Source organism: Amphiprion ocellaris, chromosome 5 (assembly GCF_022539595.1).
Source record: "Amphiprion ocellaris isolate individual 3 ecotype Okinawa chromosome 5, ASM2253959v1, whole genome shotgun sequence".
Taxonomy (NCBI): domain Eukaryota; kingdom Metazoa; phylum Chordata; class Actinopteri; family Pomacentridae; genus Amphiprion; species Amphiprion ocellaris.
In genome coordinates, this window is record NC_072770.1 from 26,097,332 (window position 1) to 26,120,750 (window position 23,419).

Consider the following 23,419-nt stretch of genomic DNA (forward strand, 5'->3'; position numbering starts at 1 on the left):
TGTGGCTGACAGCGCGGGGCCAGCCTTGTTAAACTCAGGGGCGGAGTCTGCAATCCAGCTTTGACTCAGCCAATTGCCTTCAACCTCTGCAGGAGGCAAAGCCAAGCCGAGAATCACGGAGATGTTTCTCTAATATTCATGGAGACATTGTTTGGCTGCTTGGAGCATTTAGAACCACTTTCTACTTTATGGAAGTTAATATTTTATTAATAATAAAGACTCTGCAGAAACAAAAATGACTGTCAAATTGAAATGAAGAGAGAATGTAAATGAAATATGTATTTTTTCAACAACACACAACCAGACTGCTGAACCTATAATATTTAAATGCATTTCATAGCAAACAAGGGCAGGTAATCAACAATAATACATTATTATTATTTGGTATTTATTTTTAGTCTTGCTGCATCCTATTGAAAACAAAAAATAACACGAGACGTGTTCATTTAGAAAGTTTGGTCAGGGAAATAAATATTACCTCATAATATAACAATGCAACAGTGTTCTAAGACACCAGGCTTTTAATTTGAAAAGGTTTATAGAAATTATAATCAAATTTATTAATATAGTGGAAATCAATTTATGTTTAAATTAAAAAATGAGATCTTTTATTTTGGACTGTTGCATGTGGTTTCTTTGTTGTTGGTTTTTTTTTTTTTTTTTTTTTTTTTACTGCTTTTAGATCAGATTTGGCTCTGCAGAGAGTCCAGGCTGCATTACACGCACACACACGCACACACACACACACACACACACACACACACACACACACACACACACACACACACACACACACACACACACACACACACACACATTCTCTCTCTCCGTGTGATTGACAGACAATAATTGGAGAGGGAGCGCGTGCAGCCCGGGCCGCTCGACGCTGCCGCCTGCTTGACGCCGCTCTGTGACGTCACCGCATCTTAGGGAAGAAAAAACAGATTCAGCAGGACGTGAACTTTTTCCAGCTCTGAGGGCGACAGACACAGTAATACAGAGAGAGAGAGAGAGAGAGAGAGAGAGACGGGGGTTGCCCGGACTCTGCTTCAGTCAGTCCCAGCGGATGAACTCGAGGAAGGACACCGCAACTGATATTTACACTGTGGCAGCATTAATAATACATCAAGTACATCCTCCTGACCCTGCTGAGATTTCCAAGAACGAGCCAACAAGGACTGAACGACCAACTTTTTTGGGGGGGAAAGTGGAGATTAGATTAGATTAGATTAGATTAGATTAGATAGTTTAAATTTCCCCAACTGAAGAAATTCTCTTCAGCAGAAACAAACCCACCATTAAAAACTGTCTTGAACTCATTGCAGTGAATTAATCAGGGAAAAATCTAGTGTTGTGTGCATGAAAAATAGCCAAAAAAAAAAGGAATTTGACGTGAATTATTCTTATTTACCTAAAATAAAATTGTCACTATAATGAAAGTTATGAGGATCAACACTGGCTTGGCCTATTTGCAAAAAGCAGAGACACACAAAACATTTCATTTATATTTTCTGGGTAGCAGGAGGAAATAATTACTTTAAAATGTCAATTTGTCAACTCCACTCTTTATATAGTTTTCTTACCACCTGTGCCAAGGGTGACCAAGTTTGGAGAAAAGTCATATATTATATAAAATCAACATATATTAATCATATCTATTCTATATATAAGAAGACATTGTATATTAACATCTATCTATCTATCTATCTATCTATCTATCTATCTATCTATCTATCTATCTATCTATCTATCTATCTATCTATCTATCTATCTATCTATCTATCTATCTATCTATCTATCTATCTATCTATCTATCTATCTATCTATCTACATCTAAAGTCATTTTTTCTATAATAATTACACAATTTGAAAACAGCAACTTCACATTATTAATAAATAAATATTATATACATTTAAAAAAGAATCCAGGCTACACTACCAAAAGCAGTCTTTTTTTCCTAGATATAGAGAACAATTCTTTTTAAGCAGCATTAGGGGGAAATCCACCGTATAGATTGGAGAAAGCAGAACGCAGCGGAGGGACAAGTGAGCAGTATTAGAGCTCATCAGCATGATAATGTGGAAATACACATGCTTTGAGTGTGAGCCCTTTTGATCTGGCCTGGCGATAAAAAACCTTATCGGCGCCGAACATCCACTTCCATTTTAGGATTTGACATTAATTCAATCCAGCCTTTTATTTACGGCTCTTTTTCTCACCCGAGCTCAGGAGAAAGAGGGGAGGTCGCTCCCCAATTCAGCTCTGAGGATTTCATTATGGCACTGAAAGGGAAGGAGGTGTTCGGTATTAATAAAGAGAGCTAAAAATGAGCCTGTGCCACATGCAAAATATAGTGAATTATACCATAATTTAATGCAAAATCATTTAAAATCTCATGTGTTATTATTTTTATTATTTTATTTTTTTTCCCTTGTTTTTCTCTTTTTTTTCCTTATATTTGCTGGTGTTTTTAATGAGAATTTTCTATCCAAATAATTATTTTCTGCGCTAAGGGCACGTTGCATTGATGTGTGCGTGTGAGATTGAAGGAGAAATCCAATGCTGCTAGGATCCTTGGATCCCACTGATTATAGCCCATCCCGGGGTAATTTTTCATCGGTGCTGGCTAATCTTTGTTCTTTGTGAAGATAATAAATAGCCTAATCGTTATCAGCGAGCTGCTGGAGGTGTCGGGGAGAATGGGGCTGATCGGCCCGGGAAATAGGCTCCAAAGTGCCGCGGAATAAATGGCATTTCTTATCTCTCGCTCCCAGATTATCGCCGCCTTTTCAAACTCGCACAACAAATACATCTAATGCAGGGAATGCATCACTTACTGGACCAGATCTGTGAGGATGATTGATAGATGGATAGATAGAGGAGGAGGAGGGAAGCGGGCTGCACGCAGGGAAATCACGGTGCTGCCTATTATTTCCAAGTTTAATGTTCTGCATGTGCAAAGTCTTTATTCGGTGCGTTTGACGGCATAAATTCAACGCGCTTTCCCATTATTTATTTATTTATTTAGGTTATCTGAAGGAGCCATCTGAGGTTTCGCTTCTTTGTTGCCGTCTATCTTATTTCTTTCATCCTGGATTTAACTGGATAAGAGTTAAACAGACGCAGAAGCTTCCATCCAGGGAGGGAAAATATATATTTGAATAATGTTTTCATGTGTTGGAAATTTTGCAAATGGCAAACGCAAGCAGGAGCGGTATTAATCCAGGGTGTGTAAACAGGCCTTTTCAGATTCACTTGAAACACACACACACACACACACACACACACACACACACACACACACACACACACACACACACACACACACACACACACAGGCAGACAGTGGTGGAGGTATTTATTTATTTAGTCTCATTATCTTGGTTTAGACCCTATAATGAAAGCAATTAAATGATTTGGTTTGGCTGCTGCCCAAAGTCACATTACACCAAAGTCTTGAAACTTTCTTGAAATATCTACAAACCAAATTCCAATAAAGGAAAATGAGAACAGCAAGCAAGCACAAAATTGTTTTAAATTCCTGATTTATCTTCTATAAATCCTAAAGCTATCTATTTAGCTTTAGGCACAAAACAACACTGCTGATAAAAATGAACTTTTATCCACACAATGGCAGCAGCTTCATGCAAAGATAAGAAATAAATATCAGTGTTCTATATGCACCAGGAATGAAGAGGAAGCTGTTTATTATAGCATTAAACTCTGTGCATGAGTGTATCTATGGGGAGTGACCAGCCATGGCAGAAAAAAAAAAAGGTATTTTTCCAATATATACAAACTGGATGCTTAATAACTTGGCAGCTGCAGCAGCCCTGGGTGCTGCTGATGGTCTCCAGGGTAACACAGATAACAGGGCAGTCATTTTCCATATCTTACAGTCTATTATATTCAAGGATTAGTTCTCCTTCCCAAAAAGGTCAAACATAAAGTCAGGCCAGCCAGGAGTGCTCCTCCTCCTCCTCCTCCTTCTCCTCCTCCTTCATTCCCCCTACAATGACAGAGCATTTCCCATTTTTCATATTGTCTAGTTAAACCAGTGTGATGACCTTTACTGACATGCTTTGATAGATGCAAACCTCCACAACAAACCAAGCAAAACATTCCTCTAATATTCTAATGTGTTTGCAGTGTGCAGTGATTTTATAAGGTTTTTATCTCCAGTTAACCATCATTATACTTTTGCTGTAATTAACATTTATTTTTGCAGTTCCACATGTGAATTATCTATTTAAAATCACAGTTTCGTCACCTGATTTGTGACCCAGACGTTTCTATTTCTCGACTCAGGAGACAAAATGGAAGATAAGGTGATATGATACCTCACCAGGGGTAGGCTGGGATGTGCAACATTTGGTGTATTCTGTATAAATACAAAGATCTGAGACTTGCTGGGGTCGAAATCTAATAGTCGGCTGTATTCACAAAACATTATGTAAGGGTCAAAGTAGCAAAGTAGTAGAGAAACTCTTAAAAATGATGGGCCCGTCCACTCGCTCAGACATTATTTGGCAAACCGTTTTAGACCTAATATTGCTGCAAATTTCAAGAGAAAGTAGAAGCAGATTGATAGTTTTCTCATCACTTACACTTGCTCACTGTCAGTCAAATGTTGCAGTGAATATGCATCGTTATGTCATTTTTTTAGTAAGAATTCCACAAAAATGAATGTTTAAATGTGTGTTTTGAAGGCAGTTGAGTAAAAAATAAATGTCACAAGAGATGACAGATTGAGGATAATCATAGTTCACAGTGGTCATGGACTTGAGAATTATTTCTCAAGCCAAAAATGTGACATTAGGATCTGCATTTGTCTGACAATTTGTTAAGTACACAAAAACAAACAAACAAACAAAAGGGCTCAAATTAGTATGGATGATTTTATGGACACTCATGCATTAGCTTCAGGTCAAATATATAATTACCCCTTCAAAGGGTTGTTCAGTCAAAAGCAAGTTTATTAATGTCATTTTGTTCTTTTTAAATGTATTTTAATTTGAAATGTTATTTGATTGATATTGTGTTTATATATTTATTTTACCATAGATTTGTTTTTATTGAATGAATTGTTCTTGTGTGATTTCATTTAATCTAATTTTATTTAATTGCTCTTTGAGTGTAAATTAAATTAGTTTAATTTAATGTTGAGTTTGATTTTTCTGAATGCACCTTATTCATAAAAACATTGTTCGAATTTTGTTGAATTTAACGTTTCACTGACAGACTTTTAACTTGACACCAACCGCTTAAGAAAATATGAATGAATTAATTTAGCCGCATGCTATTATCATTATATTCTCCACTTTCTCAGTAAAAGTTGCTCTCAGCAGCTTTGTGAGCCTGTCAGAGGACACTTCTTGCTATGAACTTTCAGTGCCATTTTGGAGGACGTGTAATAGTGAGATAAGAAAAAAAACCTCTGCTGCAGGCTGGAATAATCAGGCAGACAGTGACACCTAGAGGAGAGGAGTTGGTCTGTTCATCTTCAAACACTGCCTCCCTACTTTACTAGACCTACGGCCTTTCATCTAAATATATATGTATTCATAATATAATATAATATATTCCACATTGTCTACATGTGTATTTCTCACAGATAACACAGGAAAACGCTGCATATGCATGTTATGGTGCTGAATCAAATTGTCTTCACAACCACGTGATGTCACCACTTTCTACCACCAACATTCAAGCACCCAATGAGGAAATATGCTTAGAATGAACATTGTTCATCCTTTCAGAGTTCAGGGACTTGTAGAATATATGGCATTGAGAATCTTTTAGCTTTGTCTCGAAGGAAACCCTGTGCCATCTTTGAAAATACACAGGATGAAGATGGTTTACTCAGGCAGCTCTCGTTTATGTTTCACTAGTCAGCAGTATACAGGGTTTTCAAAATGGGTCCACATCTATTCAAGTGATAGATGCGTTCATGCATTCTTAACGGTACTTCAATAATTATACTTTGGCTATATAAAGTATTCATACCTCTCGGAAGTTTTGTCTTTGTTTGCTTTTTGACATTAAATTATAACCAATTTTATTCTGCACCTTTTTCTGTTTGTTGTGTTTTACAAAAAAAATCTTTAATGTCAAAATGAAAATAGATTTTTTACACAGTAATACCATATAACTATACTATACCATAAAGCCAGAAGAACAGTCCAACCAGCTCCATATAAATGTGCCTGAAAAGCATAAGTCAGGGGAAAAGTAAAAAAAAAAAAAAAGCAGAATTACTGAATATTCCTTAGAGTGCAATTAAATCCACCATTAATAAATGGAAGAAATATGACACATGCATAAATCTGTCAGGAGCAGGACTTCCTCAAGAAAGAGACTAGTGAGGCCACCAAGACACCTATGATTCTTCTGAAGGAGTTACAAGCTTTAGCAGCTGAGATGGGGAAGACAATCAATACTCTCTCCACAAAATTATATTCCCACACATAATTAAATATGCAGTTTAGTTTTTTGTGGAAGCAACATTTTAGAGTTGATACAGCAACTGTTATCTATTCTTCATCCCACAAAGCCTTATAGGAGAGTGGCAAAGAGAAAGCCACTGTTGGGAAAAAAAACCCCTAATTTTATACTTAAGAGACTCTAAAGTCAACTGGAAAAGGGTCTTTGGGTCGGATGACACTAAAATTTTGCTTTTTGGCTGTCAGATTAGATGCTACGTTTGACAGAAACCAAACACTCCGTGTCATCATAAACACACCATCCCCCCTGTGAAGCATGGTGGTGGCAGCATCATGATGTGAGGCACTGAAAGGTTTCTAAAGGTAGAGGGTAAAATGAATGCAGCAAAGCATGTGGAGATCCCAGAAGACAATGTGATGCAGTGACTGGGGAGAAGATATGTCTTCCAGCAAGACAGTGACCTGAATCAAACAGCCAAAGCTACAAAAATGTCAAATTCGTGGCTGGACTTGAAAAAGAACCAGATAGTTGGAGCAATTTCTCAGAGAAGAACGAGGTGAAATTGCAGTGTCCAAATGGGCAAGGCTGTTTAAGTCCTATCCCCACAATCTCAATTCGAAATGTGGATCTATATTGACTTGAAGGGAGCGACTCATTATGCAATTTGTTATTTTCTGGTTTATATTTTGAATTATTGACATTACATTCAAATGTTTTCACTTTGACATTAAAGAATTTTTTTTTTGCTAATTCTTGTCAAAAAAAGCTAAATTAAATTGTCCATGATTCAGTGTTGAAAAACAATTAAATAGGAGGAATATGAGGAATTAAATAAGAGTTTAAGAGACTGTCTTCAGTATCTCTAATATCTTTTAAAATGTCCTGATTTGATCTCATTCTTCACTGTGTGCAGTCTTGAAAAGGATCTTTTCCAAGTCATTACAGGTCAGAGGTTCACCACTTCACTTCCTGCCCAGAGAGCAGCAGGAAGTGAGAGTTTACAACACCTTGTCACAAACCACCTGTCAATCAGTCTCTGTTTCACTGGAGATGTCCGGGGAGTTGTAGAATTCAAAACAACTTCTTTTTCCCCTCAACCTGTGAGTGTTCATCAATTTCACATAGCTGAGCCTTTATTTTGTCTTCGTGTGAATCCAGTTCCTGTGGTTGTGTGTCTCTGTGTGTGCACTGGATACCGAGTGAGCATATACAAATGTGTGTAATAGTTTGTGCTTAATAAGGACTGCAAATGCTGCTACTGATCGGGCAGAAAGGCTGCAGATAGTCATGTAAAACACCACAAACTGGCTAAACTAGATAGACAAGCATTTGGAGAATTTACCTCAATTTGTAGATACATTATCGAGAGATGATGGTTCAAATGTAAATTTAGCTTTAACAAACTTGTCTGCTCAAAGAAAACAAGTAAAGAATTGATGAAATGTCTGTAGGGTTGAAGAAGGCAGATGGATGAGCTTTAAATTTCTTTTTTAATGAATCATACAAATGCATTTGCTCGTTATAGATCCTTAAGTAGAGATCATATTCATTTACTTTTGCTAATAATTTTCAAAAGGTCAACATATGATTTTATGTTTTCGGTTGGTTTCCGGTTGAAATCAGTGATGTATAGACATCCATTTATTTCTCCTTATATTAAAGTCAACAGACTCCTCCACCTTGTATGACTGTTACTGTCACTGCTGTGTGGTGATCATAGACAGTTCTTAAACTTGGACAAACCCTCTGTGACCACCAGTAGGTTTTCTGAACAACAGCTTTGAATATCATTGTAGTGGCTCTGGTTCCCACCATCTTGGCAATGCCAAGTGGCCCCTTTTAACTCCTGGTTTATCCAAAAATGAGCAAAGAGGTGAAGTGTAAACAGAGCTAAGGCAGGGCATGGACTGCAGTGGTACCCACCTGTCACTCAAAGTAACTATGCTCATGATTATGCATTATTTTAAGTTGTAATGAACGGGGAAATTGGTTATAGACACCAAAAATGTTTTTTGTAACAAGCTGTGAACATGTTTATTTCAAATGGCCACTCAAGGAACTACAGTTTTTAGCACTTGTGCATTGAATTAATTTTCCAGCCCCAGAGGTTGAGGTGAAGCAGTTATGTGTAGATTGATCTAAAAAGTCTGCATTGTGCACCCTCACAACAGTAAGTAAACTTTACTGGAAAATAATGCAGAATAATTCATACTTCATGTAATGGACAAAAAACCTGAAATAAATTTCTAGAAATTTATGATGAACTAGAAGAGCACTCTGAGAGCACAATCCTACACCAATGCCCCGTCTCACAGTTTTAAAGAAAGTGTTTAGGATTTGCACCACAATTTAATCTGTTCTTCCTTTGGCCATGCTCCACCTCTCCACCAGGTTTCATGATATTCAGCCTGGTAGTTTTGGTGTCAAACTTGCGGACAAACAGACAGACAAGGCTGCATGTAACAAGCAACATCGACATACATGCCAGGACTTGAAGTTTCCCAACAAACCATTACATTATACTGAGATGATCATCATCATTCACTTTACCTATTAGTTGTTCTAAAATTGTGGTTGTTTAGTGTTGATCTGACATTCTTTCATCAGTGTTAGCTGCTACCATGACTACAAACAAAATGAGAAACAAAATCTCTGTGCTCATTCTGTGTCTGATCCGCTGCGATTTTGAAGATATAAATCCGCTGACTTTCCTCCTCCTGTGCACAAATGTCTTTGCTTAAGCTGATTCTGCAGAGCTAACCCATCCTGTCACACACACTTCAGACACACACACACACACAGAAAGAGAGAGAGAGACAAAATACCAGATCTGATCCATCTCTTGTCTCGCTCTCTGTCTTTGTATAGGAAGATGCCTACTACACACACACACGCACGCATGTACACACAAACACAACAACAAAACAAATTTTCAAAGCATTTAGAGGAATTGACTGTGTCCTTAGCTGCTGCTCAAACAGAGGACACTGACGCTGTGAGACTGCAGTTACAAGACGTGTTTGTGCGTCTGCTTTGCCACAAATCTGCAGGTGCAGGAGAGAAAGTGACAGAGAGAAGAGAAACACAGCTGACCATTGGGCTGCTTTACCACATCCTTCATACTCTACTTCACTTCTTCCACAACACACACTCTCTCTCTTTCTCTCTCTCTAAGTTTCATAATTTTACAAACACAGTGTGCATATTTGTTGTGATTTAATAATTGTCAGACGTTTTCCTGGTATTTCATGTGGATTATGATGAGCCGCTTCTGACCTTCTCGAGGTTTCTCTCGTGTGTTTTCGTGTCAGTAGGTATTATCAGATTAGATGATCCTTTGATTTGAGGAACAGAGTCTGCCTGATCAGCATTCTCAATCTCCTCACCTTTTCTCTTGCTGTTTTTCTCCTTCTTACCCTCATACCAGAGTGACAGTTTGGTGGATTATGATGGAACAGCACCACCAGAGAAGAAGAAGTGAACTGCTTGAGGGAAACTGCTTTGATGCATTATGTCATGATCCTGAGACCATGTCAGGTTAAACTCATGTCAGCTGAGAACAGTCTGAGGCTGTAGCGGGCAAACTTTGTTTTAATGAGCACGATATGAAATTCAGTTTACTTCAAGGCCTCACTAAACAGCCACTAGATCTGAATGCAATAGCACACCTTTCCAATGTGGTAGACAGGAGATTCACAGCATGAATGTACAGAATTTGCAGAAAATATGTGATGTATTCATGTAAACATGGAGCAGAAGCTCAAAGCAGTGTTTGCAGCATGTTCTGGAATCATGGATGCAATGAATTTAGGCTCTTTTGACAGAGAAATGAGACCCTATGTAGTATTTATGTGTCGCTGAGTGAAGGTATATACATAAATAAATACACATATTCTACAATGTTAGCTCGCTACCTTTTGCATCCAGAACCTGTGGCTTCTTCATTATGAGCAACATCTTTCACATGGAAGTGGTGATGAGCTCTATGAAAGCACTGATTATAGCTGCTTTACAGAATTTTTGAGTATCATTATAACCACTAGGGTCAAAAACTGATCAAAAATGGTTGTGCTTTGAATAAAACTATTTGATTATATAAGTGTAAATGATATAAATAGGTAATCTAAATTTTTATAATGTGCAGTCAGTAAGCAATCAGCTTTGCAATGTAAAGAACTGAAAAGATGTTGCACCAGGAAGTCCTGGAGGCCTCTGCAGTCATTCGGGGTCTCAGAAAGATGACACACATGCTGAGTTTTAACCACATAAATATATAAATGTTTGCATTTATTAAAATTTCATTTAGTTTTGCAAACAGCCTCTAGTGCTTCCTCCCACTGCCTGCAAAAACCCTCTCCACCTCCACTTTCATTTGCAGATGTAGACCAGAGATGGAGTGAGGCCTGCCACATGGCGCCCTCTGTGTCCTCCCTCCCTCCTCTCCCCTCCTCACCCCCAGCATCTCACCACATCAGGATACACTTGTTCTGCTGAATTCCGGTTTCAAACGGAACGCTGCCTTGCTCTGGTTTTCTGCAGGACCAGTATTAAAAGCAGGCACATGCTGTCTCTCAGTGGTCCTGTGGTCAGGGAAGGGGAGCCACTAACGGCCTGTTACGCTCACACACCTTTCAAACCTCACCCGCTCCTGCTTCCTCCCTACTCTTGAACATTGAACACTGCTCCCCCCTTCTTTACCCTTGACAGCCTTCATGCACACCCTTATCACCATGAGAGCAGATTAAAGAATGAAGAGTTTTGTCCACTGCAGGTCATTAAGTTCACCACCTTCATCCGAGCCTTTCATGCTGCCTCCTCCCCGTTTTCCACTGCAGACACACTGCTGTTTAGCCCAAGGTTTGTTTTCTCAATATCCCACATGAAAATGTATTGTAATGTTATCAGCACAGTATGAAAACTGTTGTCACCGTGGACAGTTTTTGTCCTTTGACCTTCTTCCTCAATTATAGTGCCCCCGGTGCTGAAAAGAGGCACTGCAGCCTAATTTTTTTTGGGTGGGGTGTTTAAGTTCAACATTTTAACAGATTCTCAGTCAAAGCTCTCTTGTATTAACTCTGATTGCCTGCAATGGATTAAAGGCAGGTGCACTTATTTTACTGAGACATCAGAAACATCCAGCTGAAGCATAAAATATGTGGACTTAAAACATCAGTTACCTTCTTGATCACCAGCCTTCACATAAACACAGTCAAAGTTTAACACAGTTTTAGTCTTTAGCTGTTTGTTATATTATATGAGACAGTAAAGCCATTATTCTTTAATTTCTATACACAGCGTTTCTGCCTCTTTTGCTCAGGACTGAGGCATAGCTTCTCATGAAAGTCCTACAGAGTTGTTTTCCAGATTTCCTCTAGCCAACATTGCCACCTGCTGTTAACTGGATCACCTGGCATCTGTCTCCATCTTCATTTACTGTTACATAGTTGAACAGGAGCTGTTGATGTTTGAACTGCAGACAACAGAAGCGAAATAAAATTTTTCCTCATATAAATTGTCTGCCTAAATATTAAACTTTTATCTGAGCTGTTTTTTTCCTTGCTTATGCAAATCATGATTATAGTTCTACAAATTCTAATGAAAAATGCCATTTGTACTTGAGAGAAATAGTGCAGTGTATAATGAAGCATGACTCTGTCGTCACACATATTATTGTCTTTATTTACCCAGAGTGAGACTCATTACTGAATGATCACTGGTACTGAATATTAATAAAGTTGGGTGGATGGTGGAAACTGAATAGAAAATATAACCAACAAGCAAATCTTCTTTTATGGCCATTTTGGGATTAGGTTTATGATCATACTGTGTTAAGTTTGTGTGACTACCATGTTTAAAATGCTTCTGAATCAAGTGATATTCTGAAGTGAACTATCCTGTAAATGTGTGCCCCTAACAGAATAGACGCCTGAATGCTACATGAAGGTCAACACACTAATATCAAGATAAGTTTTCAGCCTGATATTTTCTTCAGAAATGACAGAGATCACAGGGGAACTTCCCTCAGAGGAGCTCTGTGTTACTCAAAGGGATGTGCTGGCTAACCGCTGCCCAGTCTGGGCTTCCGGCCCTGGGGCAGCAGAGCCTGCCGGTACCCCTCACACCCTGCAGCAGCACCACTATCACCCCACTCCAGACATGGTGCCAGGATACTGTGGTGACACAACCCTGGGCCTCTGTTCCTCCCTTGTCAACAAGACTGATGGATGCAGAGAGGAGGAGAGAAGAAGAGGACAAGGAGAACAGATTGATGTTTAATGTGATTGTAGCTCAGAATTTGCAGAATCAAAACAAGGAGAGGATTCATACATTTGTGAGATATTGTTAGTATGAGGGAGCAATGCAGAATAGAGGGCCGCAAAGATGAATAGAAAGTTGCAGGAAGGAGTTAATCCTGATTTCTTTTTGATGATAATATAGAATGAATGTCATTTTTAAGGCATTGGGCTGCGATTGAGAAATTTGTCAGAATCGAGAAGGTTTCAAGAGCATCTCTCAAGGATGAAAATGTTATTTACACCAACTAGAGAGTTGCCCTTATAGCTTAATTGCTACAAGGTGGATTTTAGCAGTAATCCTCAACTGCAGCAAAACTTCTTTTTTTTCCAGTTTCTTCCATATGATTAGGAGCCACCAGGGGGCAGAACATGGAGACTTTTAAGGCTGCATTGTTTTCTCTAGTGATACAAAACTGCACACACACACACACAGATGAAATCAAATGAGAAAGCTGATACGTATAATGGGTTTCATGGGTGATTGATCTTGATTGCTTACTGTTAACTGTCTGATGGGTGTGTGTGTGTGTGTGTGTGTGTGTGTGTGTGTGTGTGTGTGTGTGTGTGTGTGTATTGAAGCACGTGTAAAACAGAGAAAAAGGGAAAAGGAGCTTTTGGTTGCATAACAATAATTAAGTCTCCATGATGTGTACAATGGGAGCCATTTGTTTTTATGAAGCCAAGCACATCATGCACCTCCTGATCTGCTGAGAGAACTAACTTTGCATGGTGTGTGTGTGTGTGTGTGCGTGCGCGTGTGTGCATACATGTATAATGCCGTGTCCTAGTGTGTATAAGTCATGTATGTCAATACCATGGCAAGTCATTAGTGTACAAATCAGAATCGGTTCCTCGGGTCCTTCTCTGGTTAATATTAGTTTTCCTTCTTGTTGGAGAGACTGGCAGCTCATCGCAAATGCTGCAAAAATAGGTGCAGCATTTTACAAACACGGTGAGACACACACTCGCCGCTCACACACAAGCTCTAAACTCCCAGAAAGGGCTTTGTGAAGCACAGCCAGGGAGGGAGCCGCCCGCCTGACGCCAACTCTCGAGAGCAGGTGAGGCCGAGTGTGGGTTTGTGTGTGTGCTGATAGTCGTGGGTGGAGGATGATTTTGGAGTATGACGGCAGAATAAGACTCCGAATAGTCAGCATCACTATGTCAGGCCTGGAGCTGGGAAAGTATTAGTAAGGTGAGGAGAGAAAAAAATGCCTCTGCAAAACTGGGTTACTCTCTGTTTGGTGTCAAACTGTGAGCTCTGGGTTGGAGGCAGAAGATAGAGAGCTGTGGTTGGACAGAAATGGAGCTTTAAATCCCTATCGGCCCCCTGTCACATAAATGGCAGTGTGATGGAGTTTGAATTTTAGGAGGTGTCTATCTAGCAACTGTTTGAGTCCTCTGCATGGACATGATGACCTCTTGACTCTCATGACATCATCTGACCTAAAATTCATGAGCAGACAGTTTGAATTGTATTTCAAGTGCCTTTAAAATGTTGTTATATTGCTGCCTTGCACTACATTATAATGACAATAAAGCTTTTCATTTAATTTAACCTGAAAAAAATCTGTGATGCTGAAATTGAATGAGTTTTTGAAACAAAGTTCTAAGTAGTTGCGACTGATCACAAACTAACATGCAAACAACATTTTGACGACATTAAAGGAAAAAACATCTAATTTTATAGTAATTCTGTATCAATCTAGGCACATATTAAATTATAATGTATATGTAGATAAATTACTGCTCATTTCCAGACATTTCGTAGTGTTTGAAATTCTTGGAGCTGACATTTGAAGCAACAATACATTTAATAGTCATACTTTTGAAACAAGCTATATGTGCTATGATTAAGGCTGGCTATCTTGATCATACTAATTCACTATTTCTAAAGCCCCATATAGTATAATGTAATATACTATATATAATGTAAGCCAAAGGTTGTTGTTTTTTTCAATCCGGAAGAGTAAATATAATCTTAGAGGTATTTATAGATTAAATTTACAAAAAGCCATAACACCAATTAAAAGGTACTGCATATCTATGGTGAATAATGGTAACATAAATTTTCAAGTCTATTTTGAGGGCTACAAGTGTGAATTATCTTTTCTTTTATTTGTGGTGGGTTGCATAAATGGATAAATAGATAAATTCCACCTAAACCTCAGTCACTACTGAAACACAGATTGTTGATTTTGCTTAAGTAATTATACTGTACACCTATTTGAAGGCTGAATCAAACCAAACTAAACTAAAAATGCCTCACCAGGCAACCTAGTGTGTATGTTCTATTTTGAATGTACAATAAAGAGTCTGTGAATTTATTACACATCAGCTTCCACAAGCAGTGTTTTCAAAAATGCATTTCTTTGTTTCACTTTCATGAAGCATCATCATGAGAAACCCCATCGTGAACAAAAGTGTAACTTCAAACAGTCTTCAAACAGAATTAGCTGCCATTTGCATGTAAGTGATAAGTGGCACAAAAGCTGCTCTAACAACAGTGATGTACAGACACTGACTAAGACATCTATTAAATCAAAACTATGCAAAACAGGTTTTTCATCAGTGTCTGCTGTGATTATTACTGTAGTCTACTGTGCAGAAAATCCCCCATTCTGATCTATGGTCATTATCTTTAGTGTGCTCCCACAAAGTTCTTGGGTCTTGTCTTCACCTCCACTCTCTTGAAGGAGTATCGTTCCCCAGTTCGTCCGTCTGTCAGGATGTACCACGTCCCCCAGTAGATACCGTTGGTCACCCCACTGTAGCGCCCTCGGTAATACCGTCCATTCAGGTTAGCAGCCAGGCAGGCATCAAACCACCAGCCTGCACCATAGTACTGACCACAGTTTCCAGATGTGTAACGGTCGTGGTCTCTGTCAGCGGTACTGAAAGATCTGCCGTCGTGGTTGTAACGCTTACTGTAGCTCAGAGCGTTGCCTGCATCACCAGAGTACTCCCTGGCTGTCAGACGATACCTGAAAGACAGAAACAACACGGTTTTGCTAAAATCTGAGTAAATAATCTTTGCATACTTATTTTTTAATCAAGCTGCCACATGTCAGTTGGTATCTCTATTAACAGAGGCCATGGAGGAGTATAGAGGAGTAAAGAGTGAAGTGCTGAGTCACCACCAGCTACCAGAGTAGCTTCGGTGCTTTTTGCCATCGATCATGCAGTGTTCCCTCACTTATTCTTTTGCTGATGTACGTTTAAAGTTGTTTTGAATGAAGGCAACTGCGTTTCTTCTGTTTCTCTTCTGATTTATTTATCTTTTAATTCATCATCCATCTGTTGTAAACAGAGTAAATGTGTGTCAGACACAAAGCCCACATTTGCCCAGTATGTAAGACCAGAAGAGTGAAAAATTAAACACGACAAGGCCTACACTATAAATTATCTGCATAACGCCACTCTGATGTTGCATTTTCAGATCTGATTTGCTTCTGAAACAAACGTGTTCGGTCACAGAGATTCCCCCGAGCTTTCTTGCTGATTCTGGATCACTGTCCACCCACCACCCGCCGACTCCATGTCACATTTAACAAAAGGCCAAACTCTTATTTCAAGGATGATGAAGGCCTCAAAGTCCCTAAAACTTGGCAAAAAATGGTTATGAGTCAATTACTCTGACACTTTATCAGGTCTGTGTGGATCGAGTTTGATAAAATCTGATTGAAAGTGGCTCACAAACCTTTGAAAACAACCCCAAAACTCCCATCACAGTTTGAACCAAGTGCTGCTAAATTCTGACTGATACGTGGGAGTATATGACATCACCTTTTGAGAACCCAGTGAAAATATAATGATACAGAAATTCCCTAGACGAAATATCCCAAATTCTTTCAAAGTTGGCAGAACTATTGTGCGTGCATCTAAGACCACACTGCAGATACTTATGTATGTTTTCAGTTCACTTCACCTGTGTGCCTCTGAGGCCACTTTAAAGTTGCTGTAGGTGGCCTGGCGCTTCTGTTGGTGCCAGTCCTCCAGCTCGATGCGGAGCTGGTGCTGGCCGGTGGAGGTGAGGGCGTGCAGCGCTGCATTGCCCAGCCAGTGTTCTCCTTGCAGACTGCCGAATCCCTCCCGGTACTCCTGCCATGTTCTGTTGAAGTCCACTGAGCCGTCCTGCCGATTCTGGATCACTGTCCACCCACCACCCGCCGACTCCATGTCACATTTAGCCTGAGTCAAAACAAAGACTGATATTATAAAACCCAGGTTTTACTGACCCACGGATAGCAGCGGATCTCTAAAATAAGAGCAGCAGGGTGGGGGTCTGTCTGTGTGTTTTATGAGTGTGGTGAATCTGAAATACCTCCAGCGCAGGCCCGTGCAGGTCAGGCTGGATGGTGTAGATTCCGTTCTCTTTGATCCCGAGTCTATATATCTCTGCACAGTCCTGAGGATGTAACCTCTCCAAGGGGGCAACTGAGAGCCAAACACAGTTTAATTCAGCTTATTCATCAACAACAAGTCACATGATCACCTCCCATGCCCTCACCTGTGGGTGGATGCTGTGTGATGCTCTTCAGGAACAGCAGCAGGTCTTTCTCCCCCTCTCTCCCCACTGCTGCACTCTCTGTCAACCCAGAGCAGGATTAGGTTATCAGTGAGACACATCACGCTGTTGTCAGGCACTGAAAATAGAACCTTTGTCTTTATGTACTTCACAAAGGGATTATGTGATAGCTCTTTAAAGCTTCTTCACATCGAGAGCTCGACTGTACGTGTCTGTGTGTGCACATATGCAGGGTTTTGGCCATGCTTCTCTGTGCAGTTAAATTCCTATGCACTCACCTATGACCGACACGTAGCAGGCCTCATTGAGGTTCTGTTTACTATGTGTGGGGGAGTGATGGCGCTGGCATTTGTGTCTGTGTGTGTATGTGTCTACATGTTTGTCCGAGTGTTGCAGAGGTGGGGGGATATAAATGTGCACGACTCACCCAGTCGTTTGGCCATCGCCCCAAGGGCCTGGCTGTGACAGTGGAGGTCACACTCTGTCAGCACAGCTGCCATTAAAGCCAGGATGGCCCCGAGAGAGTTGCTCTCCTGGCCCCCGTGACTCCAGGGCCCCCCTGTTTCCTGGAGAGAGCGCATGCAGCGCTGCAGCTGAACCAGACGCTCTTTGACACCTCCAGCCTGCAACACAGTGCCCACAAATACAGGTACTTCTTCATAAGACATTGTGTTATAAATCCAAGTCTTCATATCCAAAAATTTGGTTAAATGCATCCTTTGGTTTGGAAGATGACGTCTCCAAGGATAACCCACTCATGAACTGAGTGAGTGTCACTCTCAGTCTGTCTCTTACACTTACATCAGCCATTGTAATCATGTCCCTCACACACCTGTCGCTGCATGAGCTCAGCACAACCATATGATGAGGACATTTTTAAAGCAGACCTAATTTTATCCCTTCTTTGATTGCTGATGGTTAATGCTCCATGGCTGTTAGGTGGTGCCAAGTTTAGTGTCCCACGAGAAAGGAGCTGCTGGCATGTGCTTGATACTACGCTGCTCATTCTCACTGGCACACGTGAATGAACAGAGGTTTAGATCTGCTTCAGGTTGTCACTCACAGTTACATAGCTGGTTCGAAGTTGCGTCATCTGACTTCTCTTACAATGACATTTTAAGATTTCCAAGTTGAAAACAATAAGCCATTTTCTGAACCCAAAGTTCACTTACCTTATACTGAACCTGGGGAAAATCGTGCCTGTGCTCCACCCTCCGAGGTACATCTGAAATGGCTGGAAGTGAAACTCCCATCCTGCAGACCCTTGTCCCAGTTTGACCCTCGCAGGCCCCGCTACCCACTCCTGCTCCGGTCCCTGGTGGGATGGGTGCAGCCACCAGACTGTCCCTGCAGGGAGGATGGACGCAGGCTGGAGATGCATCTGAGGACAGCAGCGCTCCCACATACAGTGACAGCAGAGGAAGCATGCTCAGAGAACTGAAAGGAATCATGGGAAAATGCACAGATGCAGGCTTTTCCTAACCTTTCTTTTGAACTCTTAAAAGCAGTGGTCCAGCCTTGTTCCCCAAATCTGAAGGTGCTTTTTGTTGATAAATCCCTGCAAACCTTCAGTTCACCTTCCTATATATCCCAAAAAGTGCCTCTTCAGGTGGAAAATCTTTGCTGGCTTGCACTTTTTTGTTTAGATCTTTGTGTTGCTGTCCTTGTCCATGTTGTTTTCAACTCTCTGTCTTTCTTTCATCTCCTTCTTCTGTCTTTTTTTCCTCAGTTCATCCCCCTTGTCGTCTTCTTTCTCCCACTCGCTCTCTGTAAGTGAGGTTGCTTTGGCTCAGATTCCTAGATAAATGCGGCACTCTTTGCTGTCTGACACGGACTAATGCACCCACCCCCTAATAGACACACACACACACACACACACACACACACACACACACACACACACGATCTGTCCATCTCCTTAACTCATCTCATTCTCTCTGCTACACTCCCACGCAGCCACACACAGATTCATGTTTACACACACACGCGCACCAAGAAGGTGAATTAAAAATCACACAATGTCTTGGACACATATGCAGTGTTACATTATGCACATTTTGAAGGACATTTTTCACTAATAAATAGACTTTTCTTTACTATTGTGGTGATCTTTGCCTGACTAAGTGCTTATATGTGTCTCGTTCATAACAGACATTATCCACCTCTCACCCTCAGCCACTAAGGTAAATATGTGACTATGGTTGTAGAGATGACAATCCAGCAGATGCTTCAAGTATGTGGCTCCTTTCCTCCTGTGCACCGTTTTCACACTCACATGCTTTTGTGTTGCAGTGTTTGTGTTGACAAACTGAGTTCCAAAGAGGCCATAAAGACTCAACATTCAATGGGTGCCAGAAGGCAGGAATTCTTCTATAAACACCAGAGTCATCCCAGTCATCAGGACTGTGCAGAGGCACACTCCCAGTAACGAGGAGGACAAACACACATGTAGACGCACTCACGCATGAATACGGAGATTAAATCAAGCTGAGATCTCCTTTAGGGTCAGCGAGGGGAAATTACATCCTAATGTGAAACTGTAGCTGCTCTGTAGACTCTAAGTTTGAGTTTAGATAAAGATTTAAAAGACTCAACAAAATACTAATCTTACATTACTGAATCCTACTTGACTCTTGGCCAAGTAGGATTCAGTTAAATTATCAGTTTAATAATGAGAAAATTGTAAAAAAAAATAAAAAAAAATAAAAAATAAAATAAATAAAAATAACATCAACTACTGCTAAAGTTGTGATTTTTTCTTATTATCTTTGTATTTATTGTACTTTTGGTTTATTAGTAGTCAAGTAAGATCATTGATTAACAGCAAACTTTAACTAAGCCAGTTAGCCCACAAGGCTAACTTTGTTGTCTCTAACCAGATGTGTGCTAGTAATAGAACTGAACAGTACATCTTAAATCAAGAAATATTAATAAATATCAAGCAAAAGATAGCATAAATTTACCAATCAGTAAAAAAAAAAAAAACTATTATGCTCCATTACAGATCACTCGGGAGTACCGGTAAACAAAAACTTATTTATGACAAGTAAATTTCATGTATCTCAAAATTGTTATTTCTACTCCATAAAATACAATGTTATATTCTGTAAATTCATGGCATGCTTTGAAGGGCTCTTACTGCCTGATAAAGCCGGAATTTTAGTCGTGACAGATGGTAATTTTTTGTGTATCACCAAGTTACTTCTATTTAATTTACAGAAAGTCTCTACTGTCTATGTTGATTCTCAGTCATCCAGATCATGGTAATTCTAAGTGTTTAAGCAGAAGACAGCTGGACTTCTCTTCTTGGTTTTTGAAGATGTTTCCCCTCTCATCCAAGAGGCTTCTTCAGTTCTGTATGTACACAGTACCAGAGTTGTTCAGCATTGCACTATGCATACTACTACTTTTATCTTCATCTACATTATTATAATGTCGGAGATCACATACATGTTAACAATATAAACCTCAGCTCAATGAAATTTAGTTCAATTTTTAAAAACTAAAAAACGAACAGTTTTTAAAAGGCAGTTGTGAGGAAATAACATTTGTCGTACCCAAGAGAAATGCAAAAAGTGTTTCAAGTGTCCCATGAAACAAATAAACTCCTAGTGCTGTTACTCCGACCACACCTACACACACCTACACACACACACACACACACAGAGAGAGAGAGAGAGAGAGAGAGAGAGAGAGAGAGAGAGAGAGGCTGTAAAGGCATGTTTCATCAACACACTGTGTTTCTGTGTTTAGGGGGAACAACAGCAGTTTTCACGTTTCATAACCTATTTTTGACATCTACCCTCAGTATGATGCCAGTGCTAAAGAGGGCTACATTATGCTACAGAGGTCAAAAACAAATGTGGAGAAAAGTCTTGAACCATCACTTCACTTTCAAAATGAGTTAACACTGTCCCCTAGTGGTGGATGTTCTCTTTTCACTGTAACATGTTAAATGTTTAAATTAACCACACTAAACCATGCTATCTTGAACATCCACAGGTCCACAAACATAAGTGCTGGAGGGTATTGAGGTTGTTGGCTCACGCAGAAGTGAAAGGCCAGGCAAGGTTCAATAACCTAATGATGTCTTATCTTTATGTTTTAAACATGCACACTCATCAGCCATGCATAGACTAATCGACATCATAGGTCAGACTTTAACCAGTCTTACTGTACACATGCTTACAAGAACATTAGAGTGGTCTAATGCTATGCAGTAACTTTAAGTTAACCACTCCAGAATAATAATTTGCAAAGGCTTAACAACTCAGACCTGACTAAAGATCCCAAATGTGTGATCCATTGGGTTTACCAACCCCTAAAAAGTGCGTGTTGGGTACTGAAATGGGAAATTAGTTGCTAAATGTGTGATGTCTTCAAGATCTTTTGTAGAATTATGTCCTATTACCTAGCCTAGTTTGTCTCCTTTGGTTATTCAGGTAATTTCACTGATTAGAGTAGAAGAATGGCAATATTGAAAATATTGACCATGTTGGATATTACAAAGAAAACAGGACTGAAGTAAGGGGCATCAGAGTAATTAGTGAAGACGTATTATTCTTCATTTTGTGCAGCAGGACTTTTCTAATACAAAGTATGATCTTGTGAAAAAATGAAAAAAAAAACTATCATAACTATAGAACTGATGAGCATCATGTAATTCTGACATACGATGATGCCTTGCTGATGTCGTCAGGGTTATCGTACTTAGTCATTATCAGTTCTTTAACAGAAACATTGTGGTAGAAATTGGGGGTCTAATAGGTTAGAAGAAGTGGACATTTAAGGTGAATTTCCAACAAAAAACCTGCTGAGTTGAGATTCGGTATTTCCAGAGCTTGACCTCCACTAAGGACTAAAAGTCAGGAAGTCTATTTTACACATCCTTTTAAAACTCTGTCTTTTTTAATCCTGTGACTTCAGTTAATTCCAGCTGAAGAATCCTGCAATTTCAGCTGGAATTCAACAAAACTGAACCTTAACATCAGTCATTTGTAATCTCGAAACAATATGTATCCATACACAGAGGCGCCGCTAGGATCTTTAGATTTTAGCCTCTTAACTCACCATTTTTATGTTGTCTTAAAGAAAATTTATATAAACTATAAGACACTGTGATCTAGGTAAAGTGGAGTCATCCCATTACTTACCTCATATTCCATATTATTATCATGATTTCAAGCCAGCTTGAACTAGCCAAACTCTCTGCCTTAGAATTTAGGATGATTTACAATGCTCTGATCACATATAAAGGTGTCCCTTTTGTTAAAAATGTTAGAAAACCACTAAAGTAAACCAGGGTTGTCACTGCAGGTACCAGCTGAAGTGAGACTATATATCTTCTAGGTTAACAATGTTCAGTGATAATAATGCTAATAATCTTGTTCAGTAATTATTGTGGTCACCAGCTTTTAAACAGTCCAGGAGAACAGATGCAGGTGGTGGTGAGGGATAAAGTCCACACATTATGTCCCACAACACAAATCCACAAATATATAGATGATAATAATAAGAGAAAATCTGCTGTCCAAAAGTCTACACTCCACTTAGCATTGAGCTGAGCAGTGTTTCAGATCAGCAAGTACATTTTATTGATGCTGTCTAAAATATGATTTGAGTTTCTTCTTTAAAAACAGGTCTTATTAATGGTGATTTTTTTTTTCAACGGGTTTCACCAGTTGTGGATGTCAGTATGATCTTTAAAGTCTCCTCACAAAGCTTGACTGCATGTTTTCTTTCTGGTCTATGCTTCTTTATGCCTTTGGTTTTTATTTTAGACTTGATGTAACTTCTATTGTGTTTGTCCTCTGCTTCCCCAAACTGCAATTATTAAATTTACTTTTATTTGTGTATTAAATTATACAACTACAAACATATTTTTCTTCCTTCAGAATTGTTGTCCTTGGCAGTTAGGGGATTTGACTGCCAATATTTGAAATATTTGTATATTTCCTTCCCCAACCAAGGAAATATATATATATTATCTAAAAATCAACTTCTGAAAGACCAACATTACAGTATTAAAGCAGAAAAATCCCTAATTCAGCAACTTTGGTGCACAGTACTATGAAATTACAGGAACACGTCATTAGCATTCTGCGTCTGACGTAGGACGCAGGCGTTGTTATGGAGGAGGAAGTGAAAGGG

General features: G+C 39.5%; 1 protein-coding gene across 1 annotated transcript; it reads right to left on the reverse strand.

Moving 5' to 3' along the window:
- Positions 1-14,554: 14,554 nt before the first annotated feature.
- On the reverse strand, positions 14,555-19,058 carry si:ch211-157b11.8 (fibroleukin). Its single transcript, XM_023267301.3, has 6 exons — positions 18,442-19,058; positions 17,697-17,892; positions 17,252-17,329; positions 17,066-17,178; positions 16,670-16,932; positions 14,555-15,725 (listed from the first exon to the last, which is right to left on the reverse strand). The coding sequence occupies exons 1-6, from the start codon at positions 18,718-18,720 to the stop codon at positions 15,383-15,385; spliced, it is 1,272 nt and encodes a 423-aa protein (XP_023123069.3). The 5' UTR covers positions 18,721-19,058; the 3' UTR covers positions 14,555-15,382.
- Between the last annotated feature and the right edge of the window lie 4,361 nt (positions 19,059-23,419).